Source organism: Protomyctophum bolini, assembly GCF_963924005.1.
Source record: "Protomyctophum bolini genome assembly, chromosome: 11".
NCBI lineage: Eukaryota > Metazoa > Chordata > Actinopteri > Myctophiformes > Myctophidae > Protomyctophum > Protomyctophum bolini.
In genome coordinates, this window is record NC_137872.1 from 18,931,588 (window position 1) to 18,959,574 (window position 27,987).

At 42.3% G+C, this 27,987-nt stretch overlaps 1 protein-coding gene across 1 annotated transcript; it reads right to left on the reverse strand.

Annotated features, from left to right (window-relative positions):
• On the reverse strand, positions 1-27,960 carry mvp (major vault protein). The gene is made up of 17 exons (XM_080775428.1): positions 27,771-27,960; positions 24,301-24,458; positions 22,715-22,910; positions 21,362-21,482; positions 20,891-21,022; positions 19,691-19,785; positions 18,999-19,235; positions 17,690-17,815; positions 13,130-13,354; positions 10,911-11,146; positions 8,563-8,760; positions 7,501-7,645; positions 6,942-7,153; positions 4,009-4,125; positions 3,566-3,692; positions 988-1,176; positions 1-484 (listed from the first exon to the last, which is right to left on the reverse strand). Exons 2-17 carry the CDS (start codon positions 24,456-24,458, stop codon positions 365-367), a joined length of 2,634 nt encoding a protein of 877 aa, XP_080631554.1. The 5' UTR covers positions 27,771-27,960; the 3' UTR covers positions 1-364.
• Positions 27,961-27,987: the final 27 nt, after the last annotated feature.

Sequence of the window (27,987 nt, forward strand, 5' to 3'; positions counted from 1 at the left end):
TAGCAGAATACAATTTTATTCAAACATTTGCCATTCGAAACATTACACAGTAGTGTAACACTCCTACCTACCTTGAACAAGAAGCAATTGACTGCAGTAGAAAATAGATGTACTGTATACAGTATAGAACCCTCACAAACAAACAGAAAGAGAGCCAAACAGAAGAGTCAAAAAGCCCATAACATGGTCAAAGTGAACAAGGCTGGAACAAACTGGTGAGAAACCACCTTCTTGCATCCTTTCCATGAAATTAGGAAGAAAATGGAAAAGTGCAATAGATTCTAAACACAGGCAGGCACAGAGGCCCAGGCAACACAATCTCCTGAAGAGAGGTGAAGAGGAAGGTGACTCATTAATTCATTCCTCATTGTCCCTGGGTGGGCAGCACCCCCAGGAGGCCATTGGCGGTGGTGAACAAGTTGATAGGCGAAGAGCCATCTGTGATCAATGTTGACTTCAGCCCCAATGACTGAAGCAGTTTGACCTGGAGGAGGGGAGGGAGGGAGGGAGGGAGGAGAGAATGAAGGTATTGGGGAGTGACGGTGAGAGTAGGAGGGATAAAGTTGTTGAGATTGGTCTAACAATGTCAACTGGGTTATAAGAAAGCAGTTCAATAGCAGTGCTATCAGACTCTAGACGTATACACTTATGAACTAGACTTCCAGTCGTTAGTTATATATGGGTCAATGTGTGCACTAACAAATTATTCCCCCCTGTGACACCATTTTATGCCATTTGTGTTTTGTGATATTTTACCGTTTGGATTTTCTCACTTTCAAGATTAAAAAAAATAAGTTTGTCAAGATTTATTGTTGTCTTTTTTGGCGGATTGTATCGAGTTTCTGTATGGGTGGGTTATATGTTTCTCTCCAGTTATATGTTTTTGACTACTTAAAATAATCATATATGATAAAAGTAAAAACACAAATAAATTCCTGTGAAAACAGAAAAGAACCAAAGCCATTGTTTCAGTGTGTAGTTGTGTACCTGCATCTCAGGCCCAGCCCGGGCCATCTCCTTGATGGTGTCGCTGCCCAGACTGTCCACCATCTGTTTGAACCGCTGGCTCTCAATCTGGGCCAGTCTCTCCTGTTTGTCCACGTCCAGATTGTTTACTTCCTTCTTGTAGTTCAGCTCCTGTTCCCGAGCCTTGGCCAGACGCAGGAGCTCTCCCTCCTACAAACACACACATACACACACACATTAAATGTGCATGTAAACAAGCCGAGAAATAACAAGATATGTGTTTACATTTCTGATCTGGTTGCCCTTCAATGCCACAGATTTACAACAGAAAACGTTATTGTCCAAAACAAATGGAATTAGTACAAAAACATAAAGAGTTTGATATCAAATTGCCTCATTATACAAGAGTTCCAACCAAGTAATTCACTTGACATGAGCGATGACTAGAGTATAACAGCAGTGGAACATTTAACTGTATGCATCACTATGGTCATGGTGTTCCAATATAATTACATTAACGTCATCTATCGTATAGCTTAATCAAGCTCTGATGTTAGCGTTGTCCCATGTTGTGAGCTTGTAGATCCGACTATTTGTGGTGAATTCTCCCTGCAGATTAGGGAGCACTAGGGTTCACTCATCAGAAATCACATATCTGTCGAGTGGAAACCTCATACAGTATGTCCAAGATTTCAGGATTCAAATTCATAAACAGCAAAAGTAGCAGATCTACAAGCTCAGAACGCCGGGTGGAGCTTGTGGATCGGCTCATTTTGATGCTTTTGTGTGATGCTGTAGTATGATCAAGTAGGGCGTTAAGGAAGAAACACAAAAAGATAGAATACGGAGATAAGAGATTTCTCCCCGACAGCAGCGGTATACCATCAAAGACTCTTATTTCACTGGTTGCTCATACAGACATATGTACAACGGAGTAGCTGGCCAGCGGTAATGAAAATGTTTGTTGCTTGGCAACAGTCCAGTCCCAGTCCAGTTGACGGCTGAGCCGAATAAAATGATTAACCACACACACACACACACACACACACACACACATCTGTTAACTAATACATGAAGCGTGTAGAGCTGTCGTAGAAAAGCAATAACACACTGTTGGTAGTGTTGTTGGACTGCACAGTGAGCAGTTGGCACTGTGCATACGACTCATTCACAGCCTTACTGATGTCCTTACTGTGTTGGGTGGAAAACTTGTATGTCCAAAACCCTTTAAAAAAAAAAAAGCGCTTGTAGATCGGCTATTTTCACTACTTTTGTGTGACACTCGTGAATTTACAAAAGGACCAAAACGTTGAAATAATATCCAAGGTTTCTGCAATCCATATTAACATTACTAATCCTGCGCGTCACATTAGCTCAGGGCAGGATTGCTGTTCAGCAACACTGCTGCACAATTCGGCCGCCATGGCACACGGCCAGCCTCCCGGGACCTCGCCAAAAACACCCTCCGCTCCCGCACCAATGTACGCGCCTGACGTGCCTCGTAAACTTGCGTGCAAGACCTAATGTAATACATTTACCTCACACCACACACCTAGACCTGTGAGCTCGCCACCATTGTTGTGTGAATGTGGGAAGTGAGGACGCTGGCGTCGACTGTTCGCCGCTTCACCTCCCAATGTATGAATGAACCATTGTAAAGCGCTTTGAGCACTTGGAAAAGCGATATAAAAATGCAATTCATTAATTAAACAGTAAAAAGCTGTTTAATGTGTGCTTATTTTAATTTGCTTTGATTTAAGTTATCAGATATGATATCTTCAAAAGAAGACATTGCACATTTGGACTAATGATTTGTAAGACCAAAATGCAGTTTTCTATGCATTTAAGGGGTATTGGGGGGTTTGACCCAAAAAACAACAAATAATAACGCATCCGTTACTACATGTGAAGGGCACAATACTGGGTTTAAAAACACAGCTGAAACATGTAGTAGTCAAATCCCGCAATTTCCTTCTTCCCATTGCGCTGCAACGGCGCGGCGAAATTCTAGTGATATACAATACACAACCTCTCGTGTAATATTGGTCAAGTGGCAGCACTGAGCAACTATTGGTCATAGCAATTTTATCAATTACTTCTTAATTAACCCAAAAATTAAGAAGCACTTTTTTATTTCAACAAAATAACATGGAGATATTTGTAATAGATGTTTTATGATCACACAATCAACAGTCGTAATGCGACATGCTGTGAGCTTGTAGATCGCCTCTATTGTATTTGTGTCACAATCAAAATGTCCTTCACTTCCATGCATCAGTGGTGATCGGCTGCACATCTATCTCACTTTAAGGTCACATCCTTATTTCAAATGCCATATTGATTTCCCTGCCTTTTCAAGCAGTGGCTGCCAAGCACTGCTCTTTTAACTGAAATTCCCTTTCTCCATCTGTCTGTCTTGTCTCTCTTCTCTGTCTCACTGTTTATCTCTCTTTGCAATGGAAATAAGCATTACGTCCTTATGCATTTTTGGTGATAAAATGTCTATCAATCAAACGAACACCCTCATAGTTTGTCCTGTCTCTCTCTCTCTCACACACACACACACACACACACACACACACACAGGTACTGTACGTACAGCCTCAATCCTCTGGGCCTCAGCCTTCAGTTTAGCCTCATTAACAGCTGCTTCTCCCTGGATACGAGCTGCCTCCGCTCTGGACTGAGCTTCAGCCTTGGCAGCTCCTGTGCTCTCCACCGCCGCACTGGAAAAAAGCACACATAAGCACACACACAGTCATACTTCCATAACTCCTTTATGCCTGCATGAAAACTGAAATCAATAATGTAATCCATTGACATTCACCAGTTGCTGTAATTTTCAGGTTACTTTGCCAGCAAAAACAAAGCAATGGTTTAGAACAATGGTTCTCAAAAATAGCAGATATAAAAGCTTACAGCGTGTCACCCCATGCCACGCTGCAAGCTTGTACATTTTAGAAAAACATTGAAAGTGAAACATTTTGCTTTTTCTTTAAATCTTCTCATAAAACCAACAACATGAGAGCTTGTTGTGTTCACCTGAGAGCCTCCAGCTCCAGCAGTTCCCTCCTGGCTCTCTCTGACTCGGCCTGGTCGGTGATCTTCTGTCTCTCCAGTTTACCCCGCGCCTGCTGCTCCAGACGCTCCGCCTCATGGCTGAGCACACACACACAAACTTTATTAACACTAAACACTGGACTGAACACTCTTCTTTAAGCCTATACATTGTGAGCAACTTGACTTTTCCACTCACGATTAACAATATCCACACACTGTCCTCTGAACTCGAAGTTGCACTCTTTATCAACGTTTTTAGGCCTTTATCTGTGGTATGTCTGCTTCCTAGACGCATTTCTAATAGAGGGTACGCGACTATGCCATCCATACCCGGAAGTTATGCGGGAACGCCTACTGAGAGGCAAAAATTCTATTTTCTGGCCTTGACAGCCCATACATCCAAACAGAAAAGTCGTATCTGATTGCATTAAATGACGTTAAACTCACTTGGTCACTCACTTTGCCAGTTTTGCCACTCACTTTATGCATGTGCATACCCTATACTGAGGGGAGATCAGAGTGTGAGAGAGTTAGAGGGAGAAACGGCAGCCTAAATAATTTGATTTGCATTTACTTCTGTTGTATTATCAAATGTTACATAATGAAATGAATGCACCATTTTCTTCTTTGAAGGGTGGGGGGCTCTTAGTACTCTATGTGACCTAGAGACTCAATGTCCCAGTGGTCTGACCTAGTTTTAACATGAAAGTTGAACATGAAGTTTCACTGGTTGGACGTAGTGCGTGGAAGGAACCAGTTCCTTTCCCCTCCATCAGGCGCCCCGGCTGGCTAGGGGGAGGCGTTTTTTAACCTGGGCATTTCCCAGAATATAATTTTCAAGTGTTCCTTGTTCCTTCTTCCTTGTATTATTATTTTTACGTTGCTCCTCTGGTTACATTTGGTAATGTGACATATGGCTGAAAAAAGGCTGAGAGACACCTTTTGTTCATAGCACACACCCGATAAAAGACCATTGATTTGAAATATTGATGATGATATGATGAGTTCAATAGAATCATTTAAATGCGATGCACATGTATATGTGACTTTGTTATAGACTAGTCCGACGCTACATTATGTGACTTTGTTATAGACTAGTTCGACGCTACATTATGTGACTTTGTTATAGACTAGTCCGACGCTACATTATGTGACTTTGTTATAGACTAGTCCGACGCTACATTATGTCAGGAGATATAGTTGGTTGGCCCTTGGGTGTTTTAATATTTTCTAATATGGCCCCCTTTGAAAATAGTTTGGACACCCCTGCTCTATACTGAGGGGAGATCAGAGTGTGAGAGAGTTAGAGGGAGAAACGGCAGCCTAAATAATTTGATTTGCATTTACTTCTGTTGCATTATCAAATGTTACATAATGAAATGAATGCACCATTTTCTTCTTTGAAGGGTGGGGGGCTCTTAGTACTGTATGTGACCTAGAGACTCAGGGCTGTATTTTGCGTGTCTTAAGTACCAGGTCTTATTCCCTAACTTGAGTAAACTAAAGACCTGGAGGCGTGATCAATGCCATTTGGCTATTCTGAGTGGCCAAAGAGCATTGATCACGCCTCCAGATTGGATCCGATATATGGTTAGTCATTTTGTTACAGAATGTCTAGGTATAGAGTACAGTGAAGATCAGATCAAAACAGACAATTCTTGTACTATACACATTATCTACCGGTAGTTGCATTTATGCAATAATGGTGAACTTAAATTTAACTATCAATAATTTAGACATTTTGATGACCCCCGTGAACCCCTGGGCATTCCTGGCTGGACCTCATGTTGAGAACCACTGATGTAGAGAATTACATTTCGCAGTAAGATGATCCTTAGTTATTTGGTTCAATGTGGACCCACTTTAGACCTCGAAAGCCTATGTGGGAAAGCGTCTCGTCACGTGTCATTTGGTCCCACATTTTTTGCTATAAGTTTCAAATATGTTTTTTGTAAATTAAAGACCTACATCCTCGTCACACAAAAGTAGTGAAAATGGCAAATCTACAAGCACAACGCCTCCAGGGACGGATTAACACTTACCGTGTTTTTATCATCTTTTTGACCTACATTTAACAATCAATGGCCAATGAAGGGCCCCAGGAGCCCCTTTCAGTCCGTCAAACCTAGTACCGTGCAGTCCAATTTCCCCAAGGGGCCCCAGAGAGCCAAGGGCCCCTGGGCCACGGCCCCACTGGCCCAATGGCTAATTTATCCCTGAACGCCTCACATCGCAAGGCGAATGTAGATAGGCTATTTCTTTGTTTTTAAAATAATAATATGGTTTTGGACAGGTTTCCACCCAATAAACAAAAGTAATTTGAATGAAAATAAATAGATAATTTTTTCCCAGAATGTAGGTTATGATTTTTCAGAATCGGACTCAGGTCTTACGTCTTAGAGGGCTAAATCAGTGGTTTTCAACCAGTGGTCCAGGAATCACCAGTGGGCCTTGAGGGGGTTCCAGGTGGTCCCCAGCTAAATGATAGAGAGTTGGTAACCAAATGGACCCTTATAGATCTTTAACTCTTGAGAGGGTAAAATGAAAGCAAATGGACCCTCCCGGGTCCATTTGCTTTCATTTTAGGCTCTCAAGAGTTCCATTATTGTTACATTATTAACATTATTGTTATTGTTACATCTGCATTACTAAATTTACAAGAAGTCTACACAACTCAACATTTGCCTGTTATCTCTCCTATGGTACAAACATCAATACAGCATGGAATTGTGTACAAAATCAACAAAATATATAAAGTTTTGGGTCCGAGAGGCTAAATCTCATCAAATGGTGGTCAGTGGCTCAAATACCCAATAAACAATGGGCCTTAATATGAAAAGGGTTGAAAACCATTGGGTTAAATGAACGCTGCTGGTTTGACTGTGTGCGTGACGTGTGTAGTCTTTGCTCGGTACCGTGCGGCAGCCTCCTGGGAGTTGGTGGTGATCTCGATGGCCAGCTGGACGCTCTTCTGCAGGGCATCTCGTGTCCTCTGGTCCACCGGCTCCACAGACTGGATGTCCACACTGCTGATGATCAGGTTGTTCTGGCCGAAGCGCAGGCTGGGACGCACCGCCAGCTTCTCATCGAAGCCGAACACAGCAGAGCAGATGATACGGTTGGAGTTCTGCAACCACACAGCCATAAGAAAGGGTCTTTAGATGGCACCAATCACAGCTCAGTTCATCAACATTAGTACACAAGCTCATGTTAGTACATCATTGGTCATGTGTGGTCACTGTAGCCCAGTGCAATGAAGGAAATAAATTATTCCACTACAGTAAGTAACTGAATAAATGTTTTCAACTGACATTTCAAAATGGCAATTACATGTGTGGGGCGATTCAAGACACTTAGCCAATAGCCAGATAAATGCTAATTAATTCAGCCATCAGAAATTGTCAGAAAGCCTCATCAATCGCGCATGGAAAGCATGGTTTTATTACAATTATGTGTTGCTTTTAAAAGGCAGACCTTGTGGAAATCGTCAAACTGCACGGAGGCGACGGCTCCTCTGATGCGGGAGGCGATGGCCTTGCAAGCATCACCCACGAAGTCTGGGACTGAGAACAGAGCTGCTGCTTCGCCAAGATCTGACCGGTTCTTCACTTCAAAATTCCTGAAACACAGAGGATGGGGGAGGAACACAACGAGAGAGTGAGATATATTCCATTAAGGGAATATATCGTTTCGACACACAGTGGTCGAAACGTTGTAATAAATAAAGAATTTTCCTGGGAGCTACAATTCAGTGTGCGGACATCCCTTCCTTTTTAATATATTCCATTAAGACAACCTACTGTAAAAGATGCATTTGACAGACTAAACATGTTGGCCTCTCATCCAGGGCAGTGGTTCTCAAACATTCAAACAAGAACTCTCGCCCAAAACACACTCTTCCCGGGTCAAATCAGTCAACCTCGGAACGGTCGCCGGCAGGTATTCCTAAACGTAACCTCAGTCAAACCATGCCTAAACCTAACCTTATTCCTAAACGTAACCTCAGTAAAACTATGCCTAACCCTAAAAGTATTCTTAACCTCAGTAAAACGAATACAAGAACCACTGGGGGTGAAGTGGCCCGTGAACAAAAAATGGGGGCAAGTGTGTTTTGGGGTGAAGGTTCCAGTTACTCTAGGGACCACAGTGGCTTGTAAACAAAAACTTGAAAGTTTTGTAGGCACCGTTTGCGTTGACAAAGGAAAGACATGGAGGTCAGTGTCTCACTTTCGGAAATCCTAGGACTACAGTTCCTGTACTGCAGGAACCCAGTATAGTGTACACAGCAACTTGCAAGAGGGGTTGAGTTGAACAAAAATCTTGGTACATAACACTAGACTAATCTATGCATCATCTCATTTTCGAGGGGGGCATAGTGCTATAGTGAAAATAGCAGATCTACAAAAGAAGGCGACCAAGTACAGACCTCTGGGAGACCCTGGTCAATGAAGTATATAGGGTTTAAGTAGTTATGGCATCTCAGCAAACCATAAAATCCATGCATGAACCAAAATGTTGCAGTGTTGTGTTTTTTACCAGTTGTAGCTGAGCTGGAGCTGTAGGCGGGCGTGGTCTGCCGTCTCAATGACGATGATGTCCGTGAAGAAGTCGGGTCCCAGCAGCAGACACACGGCCTTGATGGCATTGGCCCTCTTGGGCTTGTCCCCGGACAGTGACAGCACTGTGAACTGCTCGTCTGGTCCCAGCATCACCATCTCTGGACCAAACACCACCCTGTCAACGCATTACATGGAGACAGACAGGTCAAGATCCTCAACTCCATGATGATCTATGTCAGGGGTGGGCAATTATTTTTCCCAAGGGGCCAAATGAGAAACAGAAAATATTTTGGAGGGCCGGGCCAAAAGGCTGAACTTAATTATGCATAATATCAATTTTATTTCTATATAAATAGCAGTAAATGGCATTGTTTTGCAAAGCAATGGTAAACTAAATGTGAAACATTTGACTCAAATTATAGGCAGAGTGACTATTTTACATCATGATGATGTACAATAAGAGCACCCCTCACTTCACATGGGTGTGATTTTTTTTACTTTCTACTTGCAGGCTTGAGACGTTTCCTTTCCCAGTTGAAAACTATGTTTTTGTTTAAGTTACAAGTCCTGTAAATACTAGCATTTTCTTTTAACAATGAGAACATTAGAGGTAGCTCTCTTAATAGTTCCATTCGGAGGACACTGGAGGTGCCACTTTCACAACCCATGGCGCGCTGCTTACTATTGAGAGATGAGTTTTAAGTCACAACCATTAAACAACGACGTTCTGAAAACAATAATAAGCCAACCAGTAATGGTATTGTTGAGACTTGGCAGCCTGGCAGGCGCTGTATGTTGATGTGTGCATGTTCGTTCTGCCAGATTTACTTTGTGGTACAACGTGTCGATCGACTCGTGTGCCGAAAACAGACGATCCACAAGCTCACGGCGCATCGCCCAAGCGTTCTGAACTTCAGAAGCATGCCACATTCTGGGCGCAACAACGCCATACGGCAGCATCTTAAAACATCTTAACTTTATTGGCGAGGCGGGTTAAATAAAGCAATGAAGCATAATGGGATTTAACTTGTCCTCCTGCAAGGAAGTTTGGTAATAAAAGCATGCGCCTGCCCTGCGCCTACCGTGTTGTGGAGCTGCATGCTTCATGGCTATTTGCATTCACCGACGTAGTCAACAATAAATCCAAAAAGCCGACATTTTCGCATATGAGGGGGGAGAAGGAAGAAAGACAGGTTCTCAATCGCACGCAATTCACGTGCACAGTTGACGTGCAGATTGTGTGCACTGTGAGAATGCATGGGCTTCAAAATAAAAGCGATGCGGTTTTAGTCCACCCATAAGGTAATTAGAAAGTATGTTTTATTTTCGGATTATCAAGTAATCTTTCACGGCCGGTCAGTCAGCCGGCGGGCCGTATTTGGCCCGCGGGCCGTACAATGCCCAGGTCTGATCTATGTAGTGGTTCAGTGATGCACACCGGCCCTGAGCCAATCAGCTGCTCCTCCTCCTCATCCTGACAAAGAGCCATCATTTATCTATAAATTGCTCTCTCAATCTAAATATTTATATAATAAATTGTCGCAGGCAGAAACCAGCCAACTAAAATTTAACAGTTTTATACTTTTTAATAAAATCAGTGCAATTGACTAACCTTTTTTTTTTTTTTTAATATTGATCCTCCAAATTGTATGTCAAACCACCTAACTCCAACTTTGGAGATTAGTTTTGACGAACGTAAAAAGAATGTAATGGTCAAAAACCTCCTAACTCCATTTGAGCTGTATTTAGAATGATTAAAGTGGTGATAATATAAGGACACATTCAAGTATCTGACCATGTATAAAGTCACCATACCAACTTTGATGAGGCAGTATTGTGTTCTCAAAACCTCTCTTTTACTGAAAAGTTAATATTTTGGACATACTGTAGCTGGTTTCTGCCCGACAGCAGAGATGCTTACACTGCAGGACAATTGGGGAGATTTGGGATCAGGAACACTTCTCCCGATCAACTGGGGGACCAGTATCTGCCCAGATGATCATAGAAAGAGTGGTTCAAAAATCCTATCTTAAGCCAATTTGCTCACAGACGATTGGGGCCACCCAGATAATTTACTTTGATGATTCCAGGAGTGGCACACTGCCATGACCAGAAGGGGGCTTTGCCCCAACTTGAGCATTGGACAGTATTCCTCTATCTTTCTAACTAGTAAAATATAGGGGTGAAATGTAGCATTTTTCTTCTTTTAATGGCTAAAATAGCCAATCTACAAGCTCAGCTATAAAATAGGGCTTAAGTGGTTAAATTAGACTATAGGACTGCAGTAGTTAGAGTAGAGTTATTTTCCTCCACTGCGGTGCATACCTGGCCTTCTTCTCTCTGTAGTCGTAGACCTGCACCGCAGCGTTGTGAGGCACTCTGTAAGACACCACCCTGGTCTTGTCCCTGGCTGTCCTGTCCACTCCGCTGCTCCGGTCAGAGCGGTCCGCCAGGGGGTCTTTGGTGGACAGCAGCAGGACCTCCACGTTCTGGGGCAGCTCCTTCTCCCACATCTCCTCGTCGTGGGTCAGCATGTAGCACTGGCCGATCACCGCACGCACCTGCAGGGGGGACAAAATGATGTCAAAGCATATCGGAGGTTTACCAGAGAGAGTATGAAATAGTTCCTTTCTCTGAGAACGTTGCTGTCAGAAAAGTCTGCCATCTGTTTTACCTGCTACAAACTCTAAATACCCAGCTCTGTGCCTTGCTCAACGGCACATCGGTAGCCTCCACTAGCCCACTGTTTCTTGACAGTGGGTTCAGGGTCCATCAGTATATATACACACACACACACCTGAGTCTGCAACTCAGTATATAAATGGAAACAAACTGATATGGGTCAATTTTGTACACTCAATAAACAGAGGATTACCTTGTAGAATAGGGATGAGTAACTTACTTTGATTATGGAGAGGGCCACTACATTTCCACACTCCAGAGGGCCACATTGCATTTACTGTCAGGCAGTATTTTGTTTTTGTAAATGAATGCCCTACTTTGTCCTTCTTTGTCACACTAAAGTAGCTAAAAAAGCTGATCTACAAGCTCAAACTACATCACCCCCTTGAGCTTTTTGCCATTTTTTTTATTGGAATCCTGCATTTCAAATGCATTTGGTTAATGGTTATAGTTGGCCCAGTTGCCCATGTATGTTGTAAGGCTGCAACAACGAATCGATTAAATCGATAAAAATCGATAATCAAATTCGTTGCCAACGAATTATCTTAGCGATTATTATCGCGGGTGTTTTCCAACATTAAAATGTAACATAAAGCTGCTTTCTTTTTACCGTTCAGTAACGGCACTAGGCTGAACGAACAATAATGCAACGGGTCCGTATAAACACAACACAAGATTGTCTTGAACGTGACCGCGCTCCGCATCTACCCCTCTCTCTCCCAACTTCAGTCTCCCCCCTCACACACACACACACACACACAGAGAGGGAGAGCGTCAGCCAAGTCGCTCTGTGGCTGTGACACGCTCAAAACAGCTGATCTGCAAACTCATCAACCGGTTGCAAAATGCCCCAAACAGGTCCCAAATCATGTAATTTGTGAGCACGGCCACTGTCCATATTTGTTTGTCTTATGACAAAGAATGCTCCCCGATGTCTGAATCTGTGAGCTTGCAGGCTGGCTACGACGAGCACTATAGCAGCTTGCTAACGATCGTTAGCTACTCAAATTTGTTCCACCTGTGTAATCACAGCAGCGCATTGAAGTGGGCACAGGGCAAAAGCAGAATATCTGTGAACGTTTTTGCTTAACAATGATTTATTCAGTGCTGTTTAACTTTGGCAATATGTGATACTAGAGCCTAGACCCTAGAGAACATGCCAATATGGCTGCTAAATAAGAACGGATTCCCCTATCAGCTAGCATGCTACTTGAAACTTGTGTGCACACTGTGTGTGTGTGTGTGTGTGTGTGTGTGTGTGTGTGTGTGTGTGTGTGTGTGTGTGTGTGTGTGTGCGTGCGTGCGTGTCCACACAGACTGTGTAGGACAGTGGTTCTCATAGTGGGAGTTCTGCAGCTACATTATAGATAGTTAGGAAGTAAACCAAGTGGACCCTAAAGGGTCTGTAACAGAGAGTACAAAAATTGTCAAAATTGATTTTACAATAGAAATTAAAATATAAAAATTGGGGTCCCAGAGATAGAAATGGAAAGAAAGACAGTCAGCTATACACGGTCAACATTACAGATTACACTAGTATCATTACAAGTAGGAATGGCAATGAAATCAAATTGGATAAAAAAAGGGGGTAACATATTAATTTTGAAGGAGTATTCATTTTTATTATCTTTATTGTTAGTTACAACATGCCTAAAATAACTTAACTTTTTTTAAGTAATTGCAAAAAGGTGCCATAATCCGATTAATCGATTCATCGTTTAAATAATCGGCCGATGAACCGATTATGAAATTAATCGTTAGTTGCAGCCCTAGTATGTTGTAGATTCTAGATTGTGGTTCCAAAATGGTTATCAAATGGGGGTCAGCGGGGGAGGGAGAAATGTTTGTGAGCTGCTGATCACCTTTCCGGTCTTGATGTCTCTGACGTAAATGCCCTCGTTCTCGTCCAGTGGCATGGCCGTGCGTTTCACCATCACCTCCACGGTGGCGGGGGGGACGTACTCGATGGGACCCCGCAGCATCCAGCGGTCCCCGGGCCGACGCAGGACTTCTCCTCTCCTGCGTGGGCGCTTGGCCCTCTCTGTTGCCAGCTCGTCCTCCTCCTCTTCCTCCTCCTCTTCCTCACCCTGGCAGAGAGAACGGGGGAGAGACGTGAGGAGCGAGAGGAGGCTTAGCGTGACAATGCACCGGAGGGAGGGAGGGGAGACATGCACTGAGGGAACGCAGGAGGCATTAGGAGAAAGATGACAGCAGGAAAGAACAAGAATGAAGAGAGGAAAAAAAGACGAATGTGAAAACAAAAGTCCAGGCAAGTAGGAAATAGAAGGGAGAAAACCGGAAGAGGAGGAGAGGAGAGCGGAATGATGGCGTTTGAGAAAGAAAGGACGAGAAGAAGAGAACAGCAGTGCAATTTATCAGACAAGTTAAGAGAGGAAAGATTCTAGAGCCAAGGATAGAAGAAAACATTAGAGTGGATAGGTTAGCGGGACAGTACGCTGCATGCATTGCCTCTCAGTTATTAAACCATCCCATCACAGATACTGTATTTACCCCAACCACACCAAACATAAACGTATAGTATAGTATAGACCAGGGGTTCCCAAACTTTTTCGGACCAGGTACCCCTTTTGGGGTAGATATTTTTCCAGGTACCCTCTCATCCTCGCAACACGGATAACAATATATTTACAACCACAAGCAGTGTTTCCTGCAGGAAAAAGCTTTGGCATGGTGCTGGGCACAGGCCGCAATTTTGATTAATTAATTAATTAATTAGATTAATTAATTAATAAGATTAATACATTAAGATTAATTTGTATTATTGCTCTTGTATTGCTATTGGAGACACTGGGGGGACACTGGGCAGGCACTGAGGAGGCACTGGGGAGACACTGGGGAGGCACTCAGGGGCACACTGGGGAGGCACTGGGAAGGCACTCGGGAGGCACACTGGGGAGGCACTGGGGAGGCACTCAGGGACACACTGGGGAGGCATTGGGAAGGCACTCGGGAGGCACACTGGGGAGGCACTCAGGGGGACACTGTCTAAATGTATACGTCTAAATGTAGACTTCTAAATGTAGACGTTTAAATGTAGACGTCTAAATGTATACGTCTAAATGTAGACGTCTACATTTAGCTTTAAACACTTTAGCACTTTATGAACATGAACAAAATGTAGACGTCTAAATGTAGACGTAAATGTAGACGTCTACTTTTAGCTTTAAACACTTTAGCACTTTATGAACATGAACAAAATGTAGACGTCTAAATGTAGACGTCTAAATGTAGACATCTACATTTAGCTTTAAACACTTTAGCACTTTATGAACATGAACAAAATGTAGACGTCTAAATGTAGACGTCTACATTTAGCTTTAAACACTTTAGCACTTTATGAACATGAACAAAATGTAGACGTCTAAATGTAGACGTCTAACTGTACACGTCTAAATGTAGACGTCTTCTCTTATGGGGGTCCCTGGCATATCTTTTCAAATGGGGGTCCACGGGCTAAGTAGTGTCAATTTGGGGGTCCTTGACATGAAAAAGTTTGGGAACCACTGCTTTAAACACTTTAGCACTTTATGAACAAAATAGATGGGTCCCCCCTGGAACTCCCTCAGGTACCCCTGGGGGTCCCCGGACCCCACTTTGGGAACCACTGGTATAGACCATAGTACCACTGGTGGTACTATGGAATTTTCGATGCATCAAGAATGTGTAAAAGACAAAGATTATTTACTTTTCTTTTCCTTGGGTTTCCTTGGGACAATGCCTATAATTGTGCAAACAGCCGCAGACATATGAGCTTAGGCATTGGTTTAAACATGGTTATGTTTCATCATAATCTAACATATAAAGTTTATACGTTATTTAGTAACCCAAATGTATGTCTCCGTATGTCTGAAAGCTTAATAGGTATTCAATAGTCAACTACACCACATTAACCAGAAATTACATGGCAGACACTCCGGACAGTGACCATGGCACAACGTCAACCTTTGAATAAAGAATATATAAATGCATCTAGAATGTAGTAATTCGTTTAAAATGTGGACAAACAGCTCATATAAACTCAGCAAAGTTAAGTTTGGAAACTTACCTTTTGGTCCATTATTTCTCCACTTAAATAATACCAATCGGTATCATTTTGATCGTCGTTTAGTCACCTTTACAACGAGGTATAGATTGTAAGGATATGGCTTTCGTGGACACAGCTAAACGGGTGGGTAGCGCCTCTAAAGAATTTGCCAAAAAGGCAAGTGGTTGGTATTCAACCCTTGCTTTGAGTTGCTAGTGGATTGGATGATCGCACTCTCCCACAGTAATAAGGGGAAAAAATACACATATTGGCAATTTTTACACTCAGTGTTCGGGAACTCAGTAGCGTCTGAAATATCCACAGGCAGCCACATCTTGGTATGGGACAGTATCTGTCTTACATTCAAGACAGAACTTGAAGTTGTCATCATTGAAGGCAATCTCAATGCAGTGAGATATCGAGATATGATTCTGGAGCCAGTGGCGATCCCATAACCCATATCTTCTTGACAACGCTCGCCCCCACAGAGCCAGGATCATCACAGAGTAGCCTACCCCCATAACTTGGGAGAGGAGAGGATGGAATGGCCTGCCATGTGTCCAGAGTCAGATCTCAACCCAATTGAACACTTGTGGGATCAGCTTGGGCATGCTGTACGTGCTAGAGTTGGCTGACTTGTAATAAAACCTGGTTGAGGAATGGGATGCCATCTCACAGCAAAATGTGGCTAGGTTAGTTGACCAGCATGGTGCCAAGCTGTTGCAGTGCTTTTGGATCTTCCACCCGCTACCAAGTTCCCTAACAGAGTGTAAAATTAATAAATTGTAAAAATGGCCAATATGCATTGTTTTTAATAAAATAATAATAATGAATTGCATTTTTATAGCGCTTTTCCAAGTGCTCAAAGCGCTTTACAATGGTTCATTCATTCATACATTGGGAGGTGAAGCGGCGAACAGTCGACGCCAGCGTCCTCACTTCCCACCCCCAATCCAACCCTTTTTTCCTTATTACTGTGAGAGAGTGCAATCATCCAATCCACTAAGCAACTCAAAGCAAGGGTTGAAATCCTGCCATTTTGGCAAGTTTTTGGAGGCACTACCCACACGTTTAGCTGTGTTGCTCATTCCACAAACGCCCGATCCTTACAATCTATAGCTTGTTGAGAAGGTGACTAAAATGATGATTAAAATGATAAAGAATAGCAATGGGTATTGTATTTTATAAGTGGAGAAATAATGGACCAAAGTTTCCAAACTTTTGTTGCTGACTTTACATGAAACCAGATGGCCACCAGATGGGGCACATTCCTAAGATTCCATGTGAATCGATGCCAGGTGATTATGTCTGAAATTAAATTAAATACTTTGTGTATAGCATATAAGTACGTGATTTGGTCACACCCTAAATGCATATCTCTTTGACGTATATGTATTCAGGTTGCGTGATGAATGGAGCATTCTGTTCTTGTACACAACCAGTTGTACCAGAATGACCACTCAATCCAGCAATGAGTACAGAAATGTTTGTTCAAACTAAATACTTTAACACCAAGCAGCCATTTACCATTCTTTACATGCCAGTAAAATAATTCCACACCATAAGAGAGTGAGAGGAAGAGGACAAGAGCAGGTGTAAAGAAAGCAAACAAAATATTAAAGTAGCTAGAAATGAAAAGGGGAAAAAAAGAAAAGAAAAAAAACACAAGAGGGAGTGGCCTCCTTTTCCAATCGTTACTGGCATTCATAGTATGAGTCAGGGATGCAACACTTATTTTTTTTAACTTCAATTCCGTTTGCTGGCATCTGTTCTCAGCTAGATACACCACATACACCACATACAAATACTTATAAAAACGTGACTAGCCCAACAGAAAGCCTTACTTATTTGTACATTATTTGAACATCTAGACATAAAGACTGTACTGTCATGGTTGCCGTTTTGAAATAGATCAGAAGGCAGTAGGCACTAATTGCCACTCTTTCACTCCATTTCTTATTTATAATGTTATAGTCCTCAAAGGATGGGTTATCATCCATGATCCATTCATAGCATTATACTATTACTAGTTGTAGTTTTCTCTTGCAGTTTTCTTAAATGTGTGGCTTTCGCCTTTATTTTATATTTTTTATAGAGGGATAGACAGTAGGCTGACAGGACATGGGGAGAGAGATGGGGGGGGTGACATGCAGTAAAGGCCATCGGGAGTCGAACCCGCGTGCATGCAGTAGTTCGGAGATGTAAAGTGGAGCCAGTCCATGTAATGCCTTATACGTTATTATTTAAGATGACCCAATGATATTCTCCATAGAAAAATTGCTTCCCAGGGGCCGAGCGAGTGTCGTCAGCACTTCGGTACTCTATACGTTTGGGAAGCACTGCCGTTATGGCCCCTGGCCCCTCCGCCTGTCCTCACCTGCTCGGTGTCAGTGAAGGCCTCCACAGCTCTGAGGACCAGGCCCTCCTCTTCAGACAACACGTACACGTCCTGGATGCCCTGCTCCAGGTGCTCGCCAGGCTGCAGGAAGAACGAACGCTCACCCTGAAAACAGCAGAGGAGGAGAAGGAGAGGAAGCACTGTTATTTTGACAGCTACATTTATTTTGAATAAATTAATTTAGTTTTAGTCATAATTGAGTCTATTTTTAGCGGACTAAATTTAGATTTTAGTCGTAATGGTTGATTTTACACTTGGTATTGAATATAGCCGATCTACAAGCTCATCGCCACGCGTTGTGAGCTGGTAGATCTGCTATTTTCAGAGTGCAACACCCAAGCACAACGAAACTAAAATAACTGTTTAGTTCTACTGGATCTCTTCTCCCTTGATAACATTTTAGTCTAGTTTGCAATTTGCATTTATTGATGACATTGTCAATTCTAGTCTTAGTTTTAGTCATTAAAGCTTAGTTTTTATTTAGTTTGTCAGTGAAAGGTAGTTTTCGTCATAGTGTTAGTCGGCAAAATTAACTTTGAGAGGAAGGGATTTACTAGGCTTCAAGGAGAATGGGAGATTAGACTGGCTGAGTTCAAACACAGGGGAAGCTTCTATTATATGGTTCATCTAAAAAACATGAATCTGTGCGGTGGTTTAATTTCATGGATGGATATTAGATAGCATCACTGTGATGCAGACATTGCAGAAATATCAAAGTGTACCCGTGTTGATATATGCACGGCATTGTACATTAATAATTCCGTCAGTCCTGATTAAGACAAACAATGAAACGGCCATGTTATGCCGATTACCTCATTATGTTCAAGCCCCCTGCAGAACCAAACGAACCATTAAAGAGGTCCGTAACAGAGTGTTCAATTTGAACCAATCGACCCTTTGAGAGTGTACAAATGGAAACGAAAGACGTCCATTTGGTTGAAACTTAAACACATGGATTAAATAATAAATTCAATCTCACAACTGAAAAATGTGTTTGTGAAATAGTTAAGGTGAAAGGAATTTTGTTTATTTCAATACATACATTACCCACTTCAGCGCTATATACATTTCGGCCATTTGAAAATAGACGATCTACAAGCAACCGATTTTTGAAAACTTGAAATGGGACATTCTGCATATAACTTAATAATACTAACTACTTTTGGTAATTTAAGTACATTCTAATACCAATACTTTTGTACTTTCACTCAAGCAAAGTATTAATTCCGGTATTTCTACATTGCACTATTGATACCATTTACTCAAGTACAAACTGAGTACTTTTTACCTTGACCACTCTCTTCTGGCCCAGCTGGGGCTTCCCGTCAGCGCCCACAGGGTCCATGATGACACAGTACTGCCGGCTGGTCAGCGTGGTCACGTTGACCACGCCCACCACCTCCTCGGCCACAGAGGGGATGTGTGCCTCCCTGTCCGCCATGGTCACCAGCCACTCCTCACCCGTGTGCCGGTCCCGCCCACCCGCGTCCCGGAAGGGACGCAGAGCGCGCACGTGAAGCGCTAACTACAAAGGACGGACGGGAGAAAGAGGCATTGTGCCAATAAAGCAATGGTTCTCAACCAGTGGTTCTTGAGGGGTTCCAGGTGGTCCCCAGCTAAATGGAGAGTTGGTAACCAAATGGACCCTTATATCTTTAACTCTTGAGTGTGAAATGAAGGACCCTCAGAGGTTATTTTGGTTTCATTTTACGCTCTCAAGAGTTATCCTGCATCATCTGCATTACTTATTTTTCAAGAAATCTACACAATTAGAATGTGCTATAATTGTTATTTTTTATCAACATTCGCCTCTATCTCTCCTATGGTACCATCAATACAGCATGGAATTGTGGACAAAATCTTATCCAATGACAACATATTCAAAGTCCGTGGCTCAGATGCCACGGACTTTGAAAGCATATCTCCCACACACAGAGAGAGAGAGAGAGAGAGAGAGAGAGAGAGAGAGATGGTGGTTACCTTGTCAGTGAGGATGAAAGCATTGACAATGTCAATAACTTCTTCATGGGCTCCAGGTAAGTATGCTCCTACCTTCCTCACCAGCCATTCCTCACCTAGCATGTACATATTTTGAAAAAGAGTAAACATTTTCTAAAAGATCTACAAGCTCACAATGCCTCACTGTGTTACAAAGTTAAATGTTTTCTAAAAAATAAAATATCTACAAGCTCACAATGCCTCACTGTGTTACACATTGGGGGCTTCAACATCTGCTATAGTATATACTAGGGCTTAAGTTGTTCGGAAATATTTTAGTCTTCTGATGATGGCTGAATTTCCCATTGCTTGTTGGCAGGTGGCGAAGGAATGTCGTCTTCTGTTTGAAATGCTAGAGTATGTTATTATAAAACTCTGAATGACCGTGGTACTACTTACTGAGTGTTGTTTCAAACCTTTCACAGCCTTCCATTATAACACACATACCAGCCAGTTTGACTGTGGCAAGTAATTATCAAATAAAAAATGATATAGCACATTTAAAAACAACTCTCATTGTACCAAAGTGATTTACAGATCAATATAAACAGCAAAACAGATCAATAAGAAAAGAATAGTTATGCTCTTTAACAGGGGATAGGCTCAACTTATGTATCTTAAATATCACTTTATGTAGACATAGCACTCTATAATGTATACACATAGTTTCCTTAGATAGATATTCCACTGTTAGGTTCTTAAGCTTACGTAGAATACATGATGACTTTTTTATGTTTTGAATGATGTATCACCATGATTTTTGTTCTTACTTACTGTAAATCGCTCTGGATTGCTAAATGCCTAAATTATAAAATAAGATCATCCTGCACTGAGTCACCTTCTGTATTATAAATGATATACTGTAATGATAAGTGTTATATCATAAAAGCAGGAGTTTTACGGCATTAAACAAACTGCCCCGTTGATGCGATTGTTTTATACAGAGGGGACCTCATGTATCGTCTGGTGTTGTGTGATGTCGTTTTGTACTATATGGTTATGTGTTGTTTTTTGTTGTCGTTTTGAGCAGACTATGAAGAAAATATCCCTTCAGGGACTCTAACAATTATTATCATACTAGTCTTAGTTTAACTCTGGCAGGGTTTTTCCATATTGGAATCAGATGACATCCTATTCAGTTCTATTCCACATAAGTGTTGGTGCCGTCGTAGCACACAGTACCAGTGACCCTGCGGACTCCGCTTCTGTCCACGCCCTCCTTGCGAGCCCTCAGCCGGATAGCCTGGTTCTCTCGGATGACCGTGGCCTTGATGGTCTCCAGCACCGCCACCTCCTTCCTGGGTATGTAGGTCCCTGTGGCAGAGGAAGAGCTCACATCAACTGCGTTCACTTCTTACACCAATGGACATTAAGGTGTAGGAGGAGGTATTAAGCGGGTGGATTGCAGCACATTTAGAGTTGAGTGATGTTAGGCATTAGACAATATGGGAACCCATTCCGTAACGAAAGAAAAGTGGGGGAACAACTTCCTTTTTTGCGTTATAGTTTTTCGGAGAATCTGTCTTGAGGGATTAGGTATTAGGATTGTGGCAGAGTCGTATTTAGACCTGTGTGAAACAAATGCAACATGCCCCCTGTAACGTCCTCAAGGACCCCAGGGGGTCCTCGGACGGACACGACTTTCCTACAGACCTGGACCTTCAAAGAGCCACTCGTCTCCTGCCACCCTCTTCTCTGCCCCGTCGTTGAAGTCCAGCAGAGCCTGGAGCCTCAGTGCAGTGTCAGGATACACTATCTGAAGAGGGGTTACATCCTGAAAGAGGCAAGAGTTCAAGTCACACACCTTCACAGACCCCAATGAGACGCCTGATTTATACTTTGCTATAGGATGGTGTCCTCCGCTCCCGAGATTGCAGATCTGATGTTTTTTGTGCAGGACACAGGTGTGCAACAAAGTATAAATCAGGCTAAAGCTTTGTATTGTTTGAGTTAGTGTTATCAGTTTGCCAGGCTTATTGCCCTGACAACACATTGCAAAGTAAGGCATTGTCCGGGCAATAACCCCAGCAACGTGTTAATGTGTGGGTCAGATAGCACTTCTGTAGACTTTGATAGCATTTAAAACAGACTTATAGCATGTTATGTAGACAGCACTAGAATTGCATTGTATATAGTCATAGCACGCCATAGTACATATGTATAGCATAGTAGTATATATGTATAGTTTATACGTATAAGTTTCATTATATAGATATTCCACTGTTACTTTCTTAGCTTACGCATGTTTCATGATGAATGTTTTTATGTGATGTATTCCCATGCTTTTGTTCTTGCTTAATGTAAGTCGCTCTGGATTAAGAGCGTCTGCTAAATGCCTAAATTGTAAATTGTCAAATAGGCTCTATGTCTCTCCCTGCCTCCCTCTCTTAAACTTTATGTAAATCATTTGATGGCTTTGTTGTTCAATTCTGATTGATCATTGAGGGCATTCTGTTGTTGAAAGTTCACAAAATCAATTTGTTGAGCCATGAAAATGGTTATTATATTGTTATGCGCTTATGGATGCAATTACTGTATGCAACTCTGTAAGTTTGTCCACCAAAGTGTGCTGAAGTAGCTCAATTATGCACATCTCTAAATGGAATAAACATTTCATGTCCATTTTACATAAAGTACTTCAGGATCATGCCAGACGGAACTTGTCTTTGACTTCCCTTCCCCTGTCTGATCAGTAGGTCAGGTATGGCTTTGTGCCAAAACTGGCTACATCATAAAATGTGATATGAATGTGCTCATGGAAATTTGAATGAGCACAGCACTTCCGTTTTTTTCACAGTACATCTGGAGTTGCACCAGCTGTGTATTATCTACCACTGGTCACTGAGCTGCACCATTCCTCAACAAGGGCAGTGGGTCAGAACCCAAAACTGGACGAGGTCACACTCCATAATGGTAGTAAATTGGTTCAGGGTTCATGGATAACGTAACATTTGTGTCCCAGTGCCAAAACCAGTGAGGAACCATTCCTTTAGGGCCCGCACCCACCTGTTGGATCTCCTCTCCTGGGTAGAGGGGGAAGGGGTCCTGGGTCAGACGGATCTCCAGGTCAGCATGGCGGAGTTTAGCCTGACCTGCCTGGTCAAACAGCACCTGGTCGTTGTCGTCGCGAGCTACCGGGTTGATGATGACACAGTAGTGGCGTGGTGGAACCATGGTCATACGAACGGGACAGAACAGCACCCTGGGAATGGAGAACACAGAGTCATCACGTAACATTAACACTCACACTGCTTGTTGAGACTTGTTGCCTTGTGGCCATTGTAGCTGAACAATGGGATGTCCTACTCCGTCATGGAAACACTAGATGTTTGCTCCACATTTTAGTTAACAAAACTAATTCTACTAGTTCTAAAAGACATTACCTAGGTCTAGGAGGAAGAAATTATGAAATGCATGTATGCTATTCTGTGTGGAGTTTGCATGTTCTCCCCGTGTCCCCTAGGGTAGGTACCCTCACAAAAACATGCAGTAATCCTGGTCTCTAAACTGCCTCCCCCTGGCCAGCCGGGGCGCCTGATGGAGGGGAAAGGAACTGGTTGGAATAACGTGTTCCTTTCACGCGCTACGTCCAACCAGGGAAACTCCCCCCTGTCAGGTGTAAAGGAGCAACTTGGACACTCAAGCATGAAGGAAGCATGAGTTAAGTCCGTTGCTCTCCCCAGGTTGGCGGAGGGTGTGTAGAGCCCAGGATCACAGTAGATGATTGACACAGGGGTGAAAAATGGGTTACAAAATCGTGGGATAAAAAATATGAGAAAAAAAAAGAAATGCATGTTAAAGCAAATATCTGCAGTTAAAGCAGTAGTTTGTTTATGCATCATCAAATGTATTGACTGAGATTTTCCAACAAACTTTTGACACGGTGTGACAGCTCCATGAGTCTCCTTTCAGGCATTCAGTAATGTGGTTGAATTTTGAGCAATAGTAGGTTTAGGTTATGAATGTTGTAACAAGCAATAAATCTATGTACAACTCAAACTGTTCAAAAATATGCATGAACGCATCAAAAACGGAGATCTCAGAAATCTCAGATAGAAGCTGTATGGAACCAGCCTCCCGTATAGAAAATCCTGCTGCTATGCCATTTGTTGCCAGTTGTGCGTGTGCAAACAAATCAGTGTGTAAATTGATAAGGAAGGTTAGTCTGTGCGTGCACACACACCAGTGGTTCTCAACATCAGGTCCAGGGACCACCAGTTGTCCCTTAGGGGTCTGTAACTCTGAGAGTGCACACAAACTGAACCAAACGTTCATTTGATTCCATTTTGAACAAAGTTACAATGACAATTATATTTTACAGTGTAAATTGGGGTCCTCCACTTTGAAAACCACTGTTTAACAACATTCTTCTACACTGTCAAAGGTGCCATCATAGATACGGTATTAATGTGCATTATGGAGAGAGCATCCTCTTCATCCAGCGGGTTTAGGGCACAGTCCTCTCTAGGAGGTACCTTATCCATTAGATGGCATTGGCCATGCTGATCTCATGGGTTAAAAAAAGTTCCCCACAGATCTGTGGGTATTGGGTAATGAAAGTGCCAGGCTACCTTATCCACCCTGGCCCTCACCTCTCATTGTCCTGGCGGATGTAGGTGAGCGGTCCGATCTCCACGCGGGCGATGTTGGTATTCTGGTCCAGTACATGGATGTAGTGGTGGGGCGGGATGCGGATGATTGAGCCCTCCACGTCAACCTCTGGCCGGTTTCCTGACTTCTTGGACGCCATCTAGAGGACAGAAGAGATGTTGCAGTCAGACGTAATAAACTGCATTTCATCGCTGTCTGTGGAAACCTTGGTATGTCCACAATCATTACTTTTCAGGAAATGTTAATAACAACCTGTGTTCCAATGGATCCAATTTCATTGTTAGATCGGTTAATACTTCTCTCTTCTGGTAATACTATTAATTGGTTAAATATATGCATAAAACACACAAAGGTTTAAGTTTTTGGGGGCATGTCATCATAGGGAAAGTGTTGTAATTTGTGAGCTTGTAGGATCGGCTTCACGGTTAGGATTAAGAACGTCCTCTTTGTAAAGGACAACCTGTCTGTCTGGGTGTGGTACTGATTGATTTTGTGTTAATCCATCCATCCATTTGTGTTAAAGGACATTTTTTTACAAAGCATTCTCTGTTCTTATCAAATACTGTAGAGTAGATGACAACTAAAGTGCAATGCCCACTTGAAATGCTACATCGCACTTTAGTTGACATCTGCAGTATTTGACATGAGCGAGGAATGCTTTTGACACTCCCTTAGTCTCTTTAGGTATGGATATACCAAAAGGAGGTGGAGGTGAAGTACAAGGCTATCATGATTAACCTTAGCCCTGGTCCAGTGCGTCAGCGAGTTTCTCACAGACGCCCTGTGGGGCACGCCTCCGCTGCTAGCAAAATGTCTCACTGTCGTGGAGGGTTAGAATTCCCCGAAAATAAATAAAACCAGGTAGCTACTCACCGAAACAAAGTTTTCTAGACCTAGGAAAAAGTATATTCTCCAAGCTGGGAAGCGTCTCAGTTCCCCAGCTTCTCTCTAAAATGCACAATTTTATTCATGAAATAAAATGCATCCAAGTGGATCGGCACAGGAACAACCCGGAAATGCCATAGTAGAAGAAGTTACTCATCCGGTACATTGCTTTATTAAAATGGCACAAAGTGCATTTTAGAGAGAAGCTGGGGACCTGAGATGCTTCCCAGCTTTGAGAATAGACTTTTGCCAAGGTCTAGCAAGCTTTGTTTCAGTGAGTAGTTACATTGTTTTGTTTATTTTTGGGGAATTCTAAACCCTCACACGGTAGTGGGAAAATTGCTGATGACCACAGGGAGTCAGTGAGAGACTCGCTGACGCACTGGACCAGGGCTAGGTTAACCTCACCGACCCCCTCCAGCAGAAAAGAGTGGAGAGAGAGGCAGAGTGCCAGCAGCATACGCAGATTCCTTAAACACAATATAACACACTGAAAGCATTGTGTGGTAGTGGTATACAAAAAATATATAAACTAGTCAATTAAGTCACTTTTGAAAAGTGAAAACTGAGATATTGTTATAACATTGACATATCACATGGAACTTAGCATCTCTAATGGGTATGTCACATAGGCCAACACATCAAAATAAAATAGTTGTAGAGGAAAAAAGGAAGTTCCCCTCAATGAAATAGAGTATACATACAGTATATGGTTTAAGTGGTTAAAACACAGGAGAGAGCCATGTGGTTTTACTCTGAGGAAGAAGAGTGGTTGATCGTAGAGAAAGACACAGCCACACAGGTGCACTCCACTTTGTAAATGTTCCTTAACACAAATGATGGACACACCCTTTTAGAGATGAACACACTGTACTGCAAGCACACCTTCTGCTCAAACAAATCGAAGCGTTACATAAACATTACACACCACCACCAGTCCACACAAAGTATCCTATGAGGAAATCTACCAGCATTAGTGCCACACCCCCCCTCCCCCAGACAGGTTATCACTTAAAAGGGCTACTGCTTAAACAGAAGTGCAGCTACTAGCAACTACTGTCTGATGGGAAGGTTAGCCTTTACTGTATGTATGTAGGGCAGGCCACACTTTAAAGCCTGTACACTGAAAATACATTATACAATATATAATGACATGAAATGATTAAAAAAAACATGTCGCATGAATAGAATAAAAAGTCATTTATCAGCGTGTAGAAAAATAATCACCTGCAAGGAATTTATTGACAGGAAGTAGCTCATAATTGGATTTTTATGAAACAAACACTTTATTTCACTTAATTCAAGCTTTTAGTTTTCGTAGAACTGCAATGTTGGTGAGTTTGTCGTTGTTTAATACAATCAGATAGGACTTCTCTGTTTGGATGAATGGGCTGTCAATGGGAAATTGCACCGGTAGTTACCACCTTGCTGGCAAGATGGACATGGTCTGCATATGGTCAATGGAACCTGGAACGGTGTGGGTGGCGGGGTTGAATCACCAGCATTTCAATCATGCATCTGTGTATTATATGGCGATGAGTATACTAGCCTGAATGTCACCGGTCTAAAAGGTTAAAGATATCAAACAAAGCTGTGCTGAATCAGTTTATGTAGTCCATTGTCTATAACAATGTTTTCAGAAACTAGGGTGTCCTGTTTAACTTTAAAACGAGATTGTTTGCAATGCAATCTTTGTTCACATTCAACATTCACACTTCCTCTGTCTAGTATAATGAATCGGGTCCATGTGTATTAGAGACTGACAGGTGCGGTGCGAATCTTCAAATTATTCACACACATTACATATTTGTTTGACAAGGCCTAGAGATTGACTGTTTTACATTTGCTAATTTCCGTTGTTGTGAAGTTCAATGTTGAACACAGCTCTCCAAATGTATCTTGTGTAAACAAGTGTAATGCTTAATTGGGTCGTCCACTCACAGTTAACAGTCTTTGTATTGAGTTTGTGCTTGAAATGTTCTGTAATAAACTGTTAATACATATTTCAATCAATCAATCAATCTTTAGGCTGTGGCAGTTTGTTTCAGAAACACATTTTGTTTAAACTACTAAAAAGTACAAGGTGCAATATTCTTTATATTGCCTACATTAGTGTCGTTGTAGGCTACTAGGAGAGGTAAGGTAACGTCGGAACATCATAATCAGGGAGGGGGGGGTTCAAAGTGCGTCAACTCAGCCCAGCCCATGCAGTAATAAGACACTATTGCAGACTGGTTTATTGCACTTCAGAATATATACCTGAGCAACCATTTAAAAAATATATACATTACAGAACATTATTATGTCTAACGTTGTCAGGTTCTCGTTCATATGAATCTCTCTCAATTTAAAGAGTTTAAATTCATTCAAAATCTTCGATTTAACTAAGCAGCAATTGTCCAGGGATTCTGTCAAATGCCAAATCTTCGACGTAGGTAACATTATTCGCACAACAAACGCCGAGATAATTCACTTTATATTAAGATAAACAAGATGCCTCTTGCAACGTGACTTGTAACTTGAACTTTCAATATCACTCCCCCGCGGCGCTACCAGTACGTTGTACCTTGTGGTGTTGCTCCGCAGAGAAGACAAACAGCTGAGAAGGTCCTCTGGTCCAGTCAGTGGTCTTCTGAGTTCTGACTGTGATTCAAGTTCAATGTTCCTCCTGTTTAAATGCAGCAGTCAGCAAGTAGGCTACATGTACAGTACAACTGTACAAGACAAAGTACCTCTAAAGAGATGAAATTGAATGAGGAAGAAGAAACAGCTGAGCAGAAGGC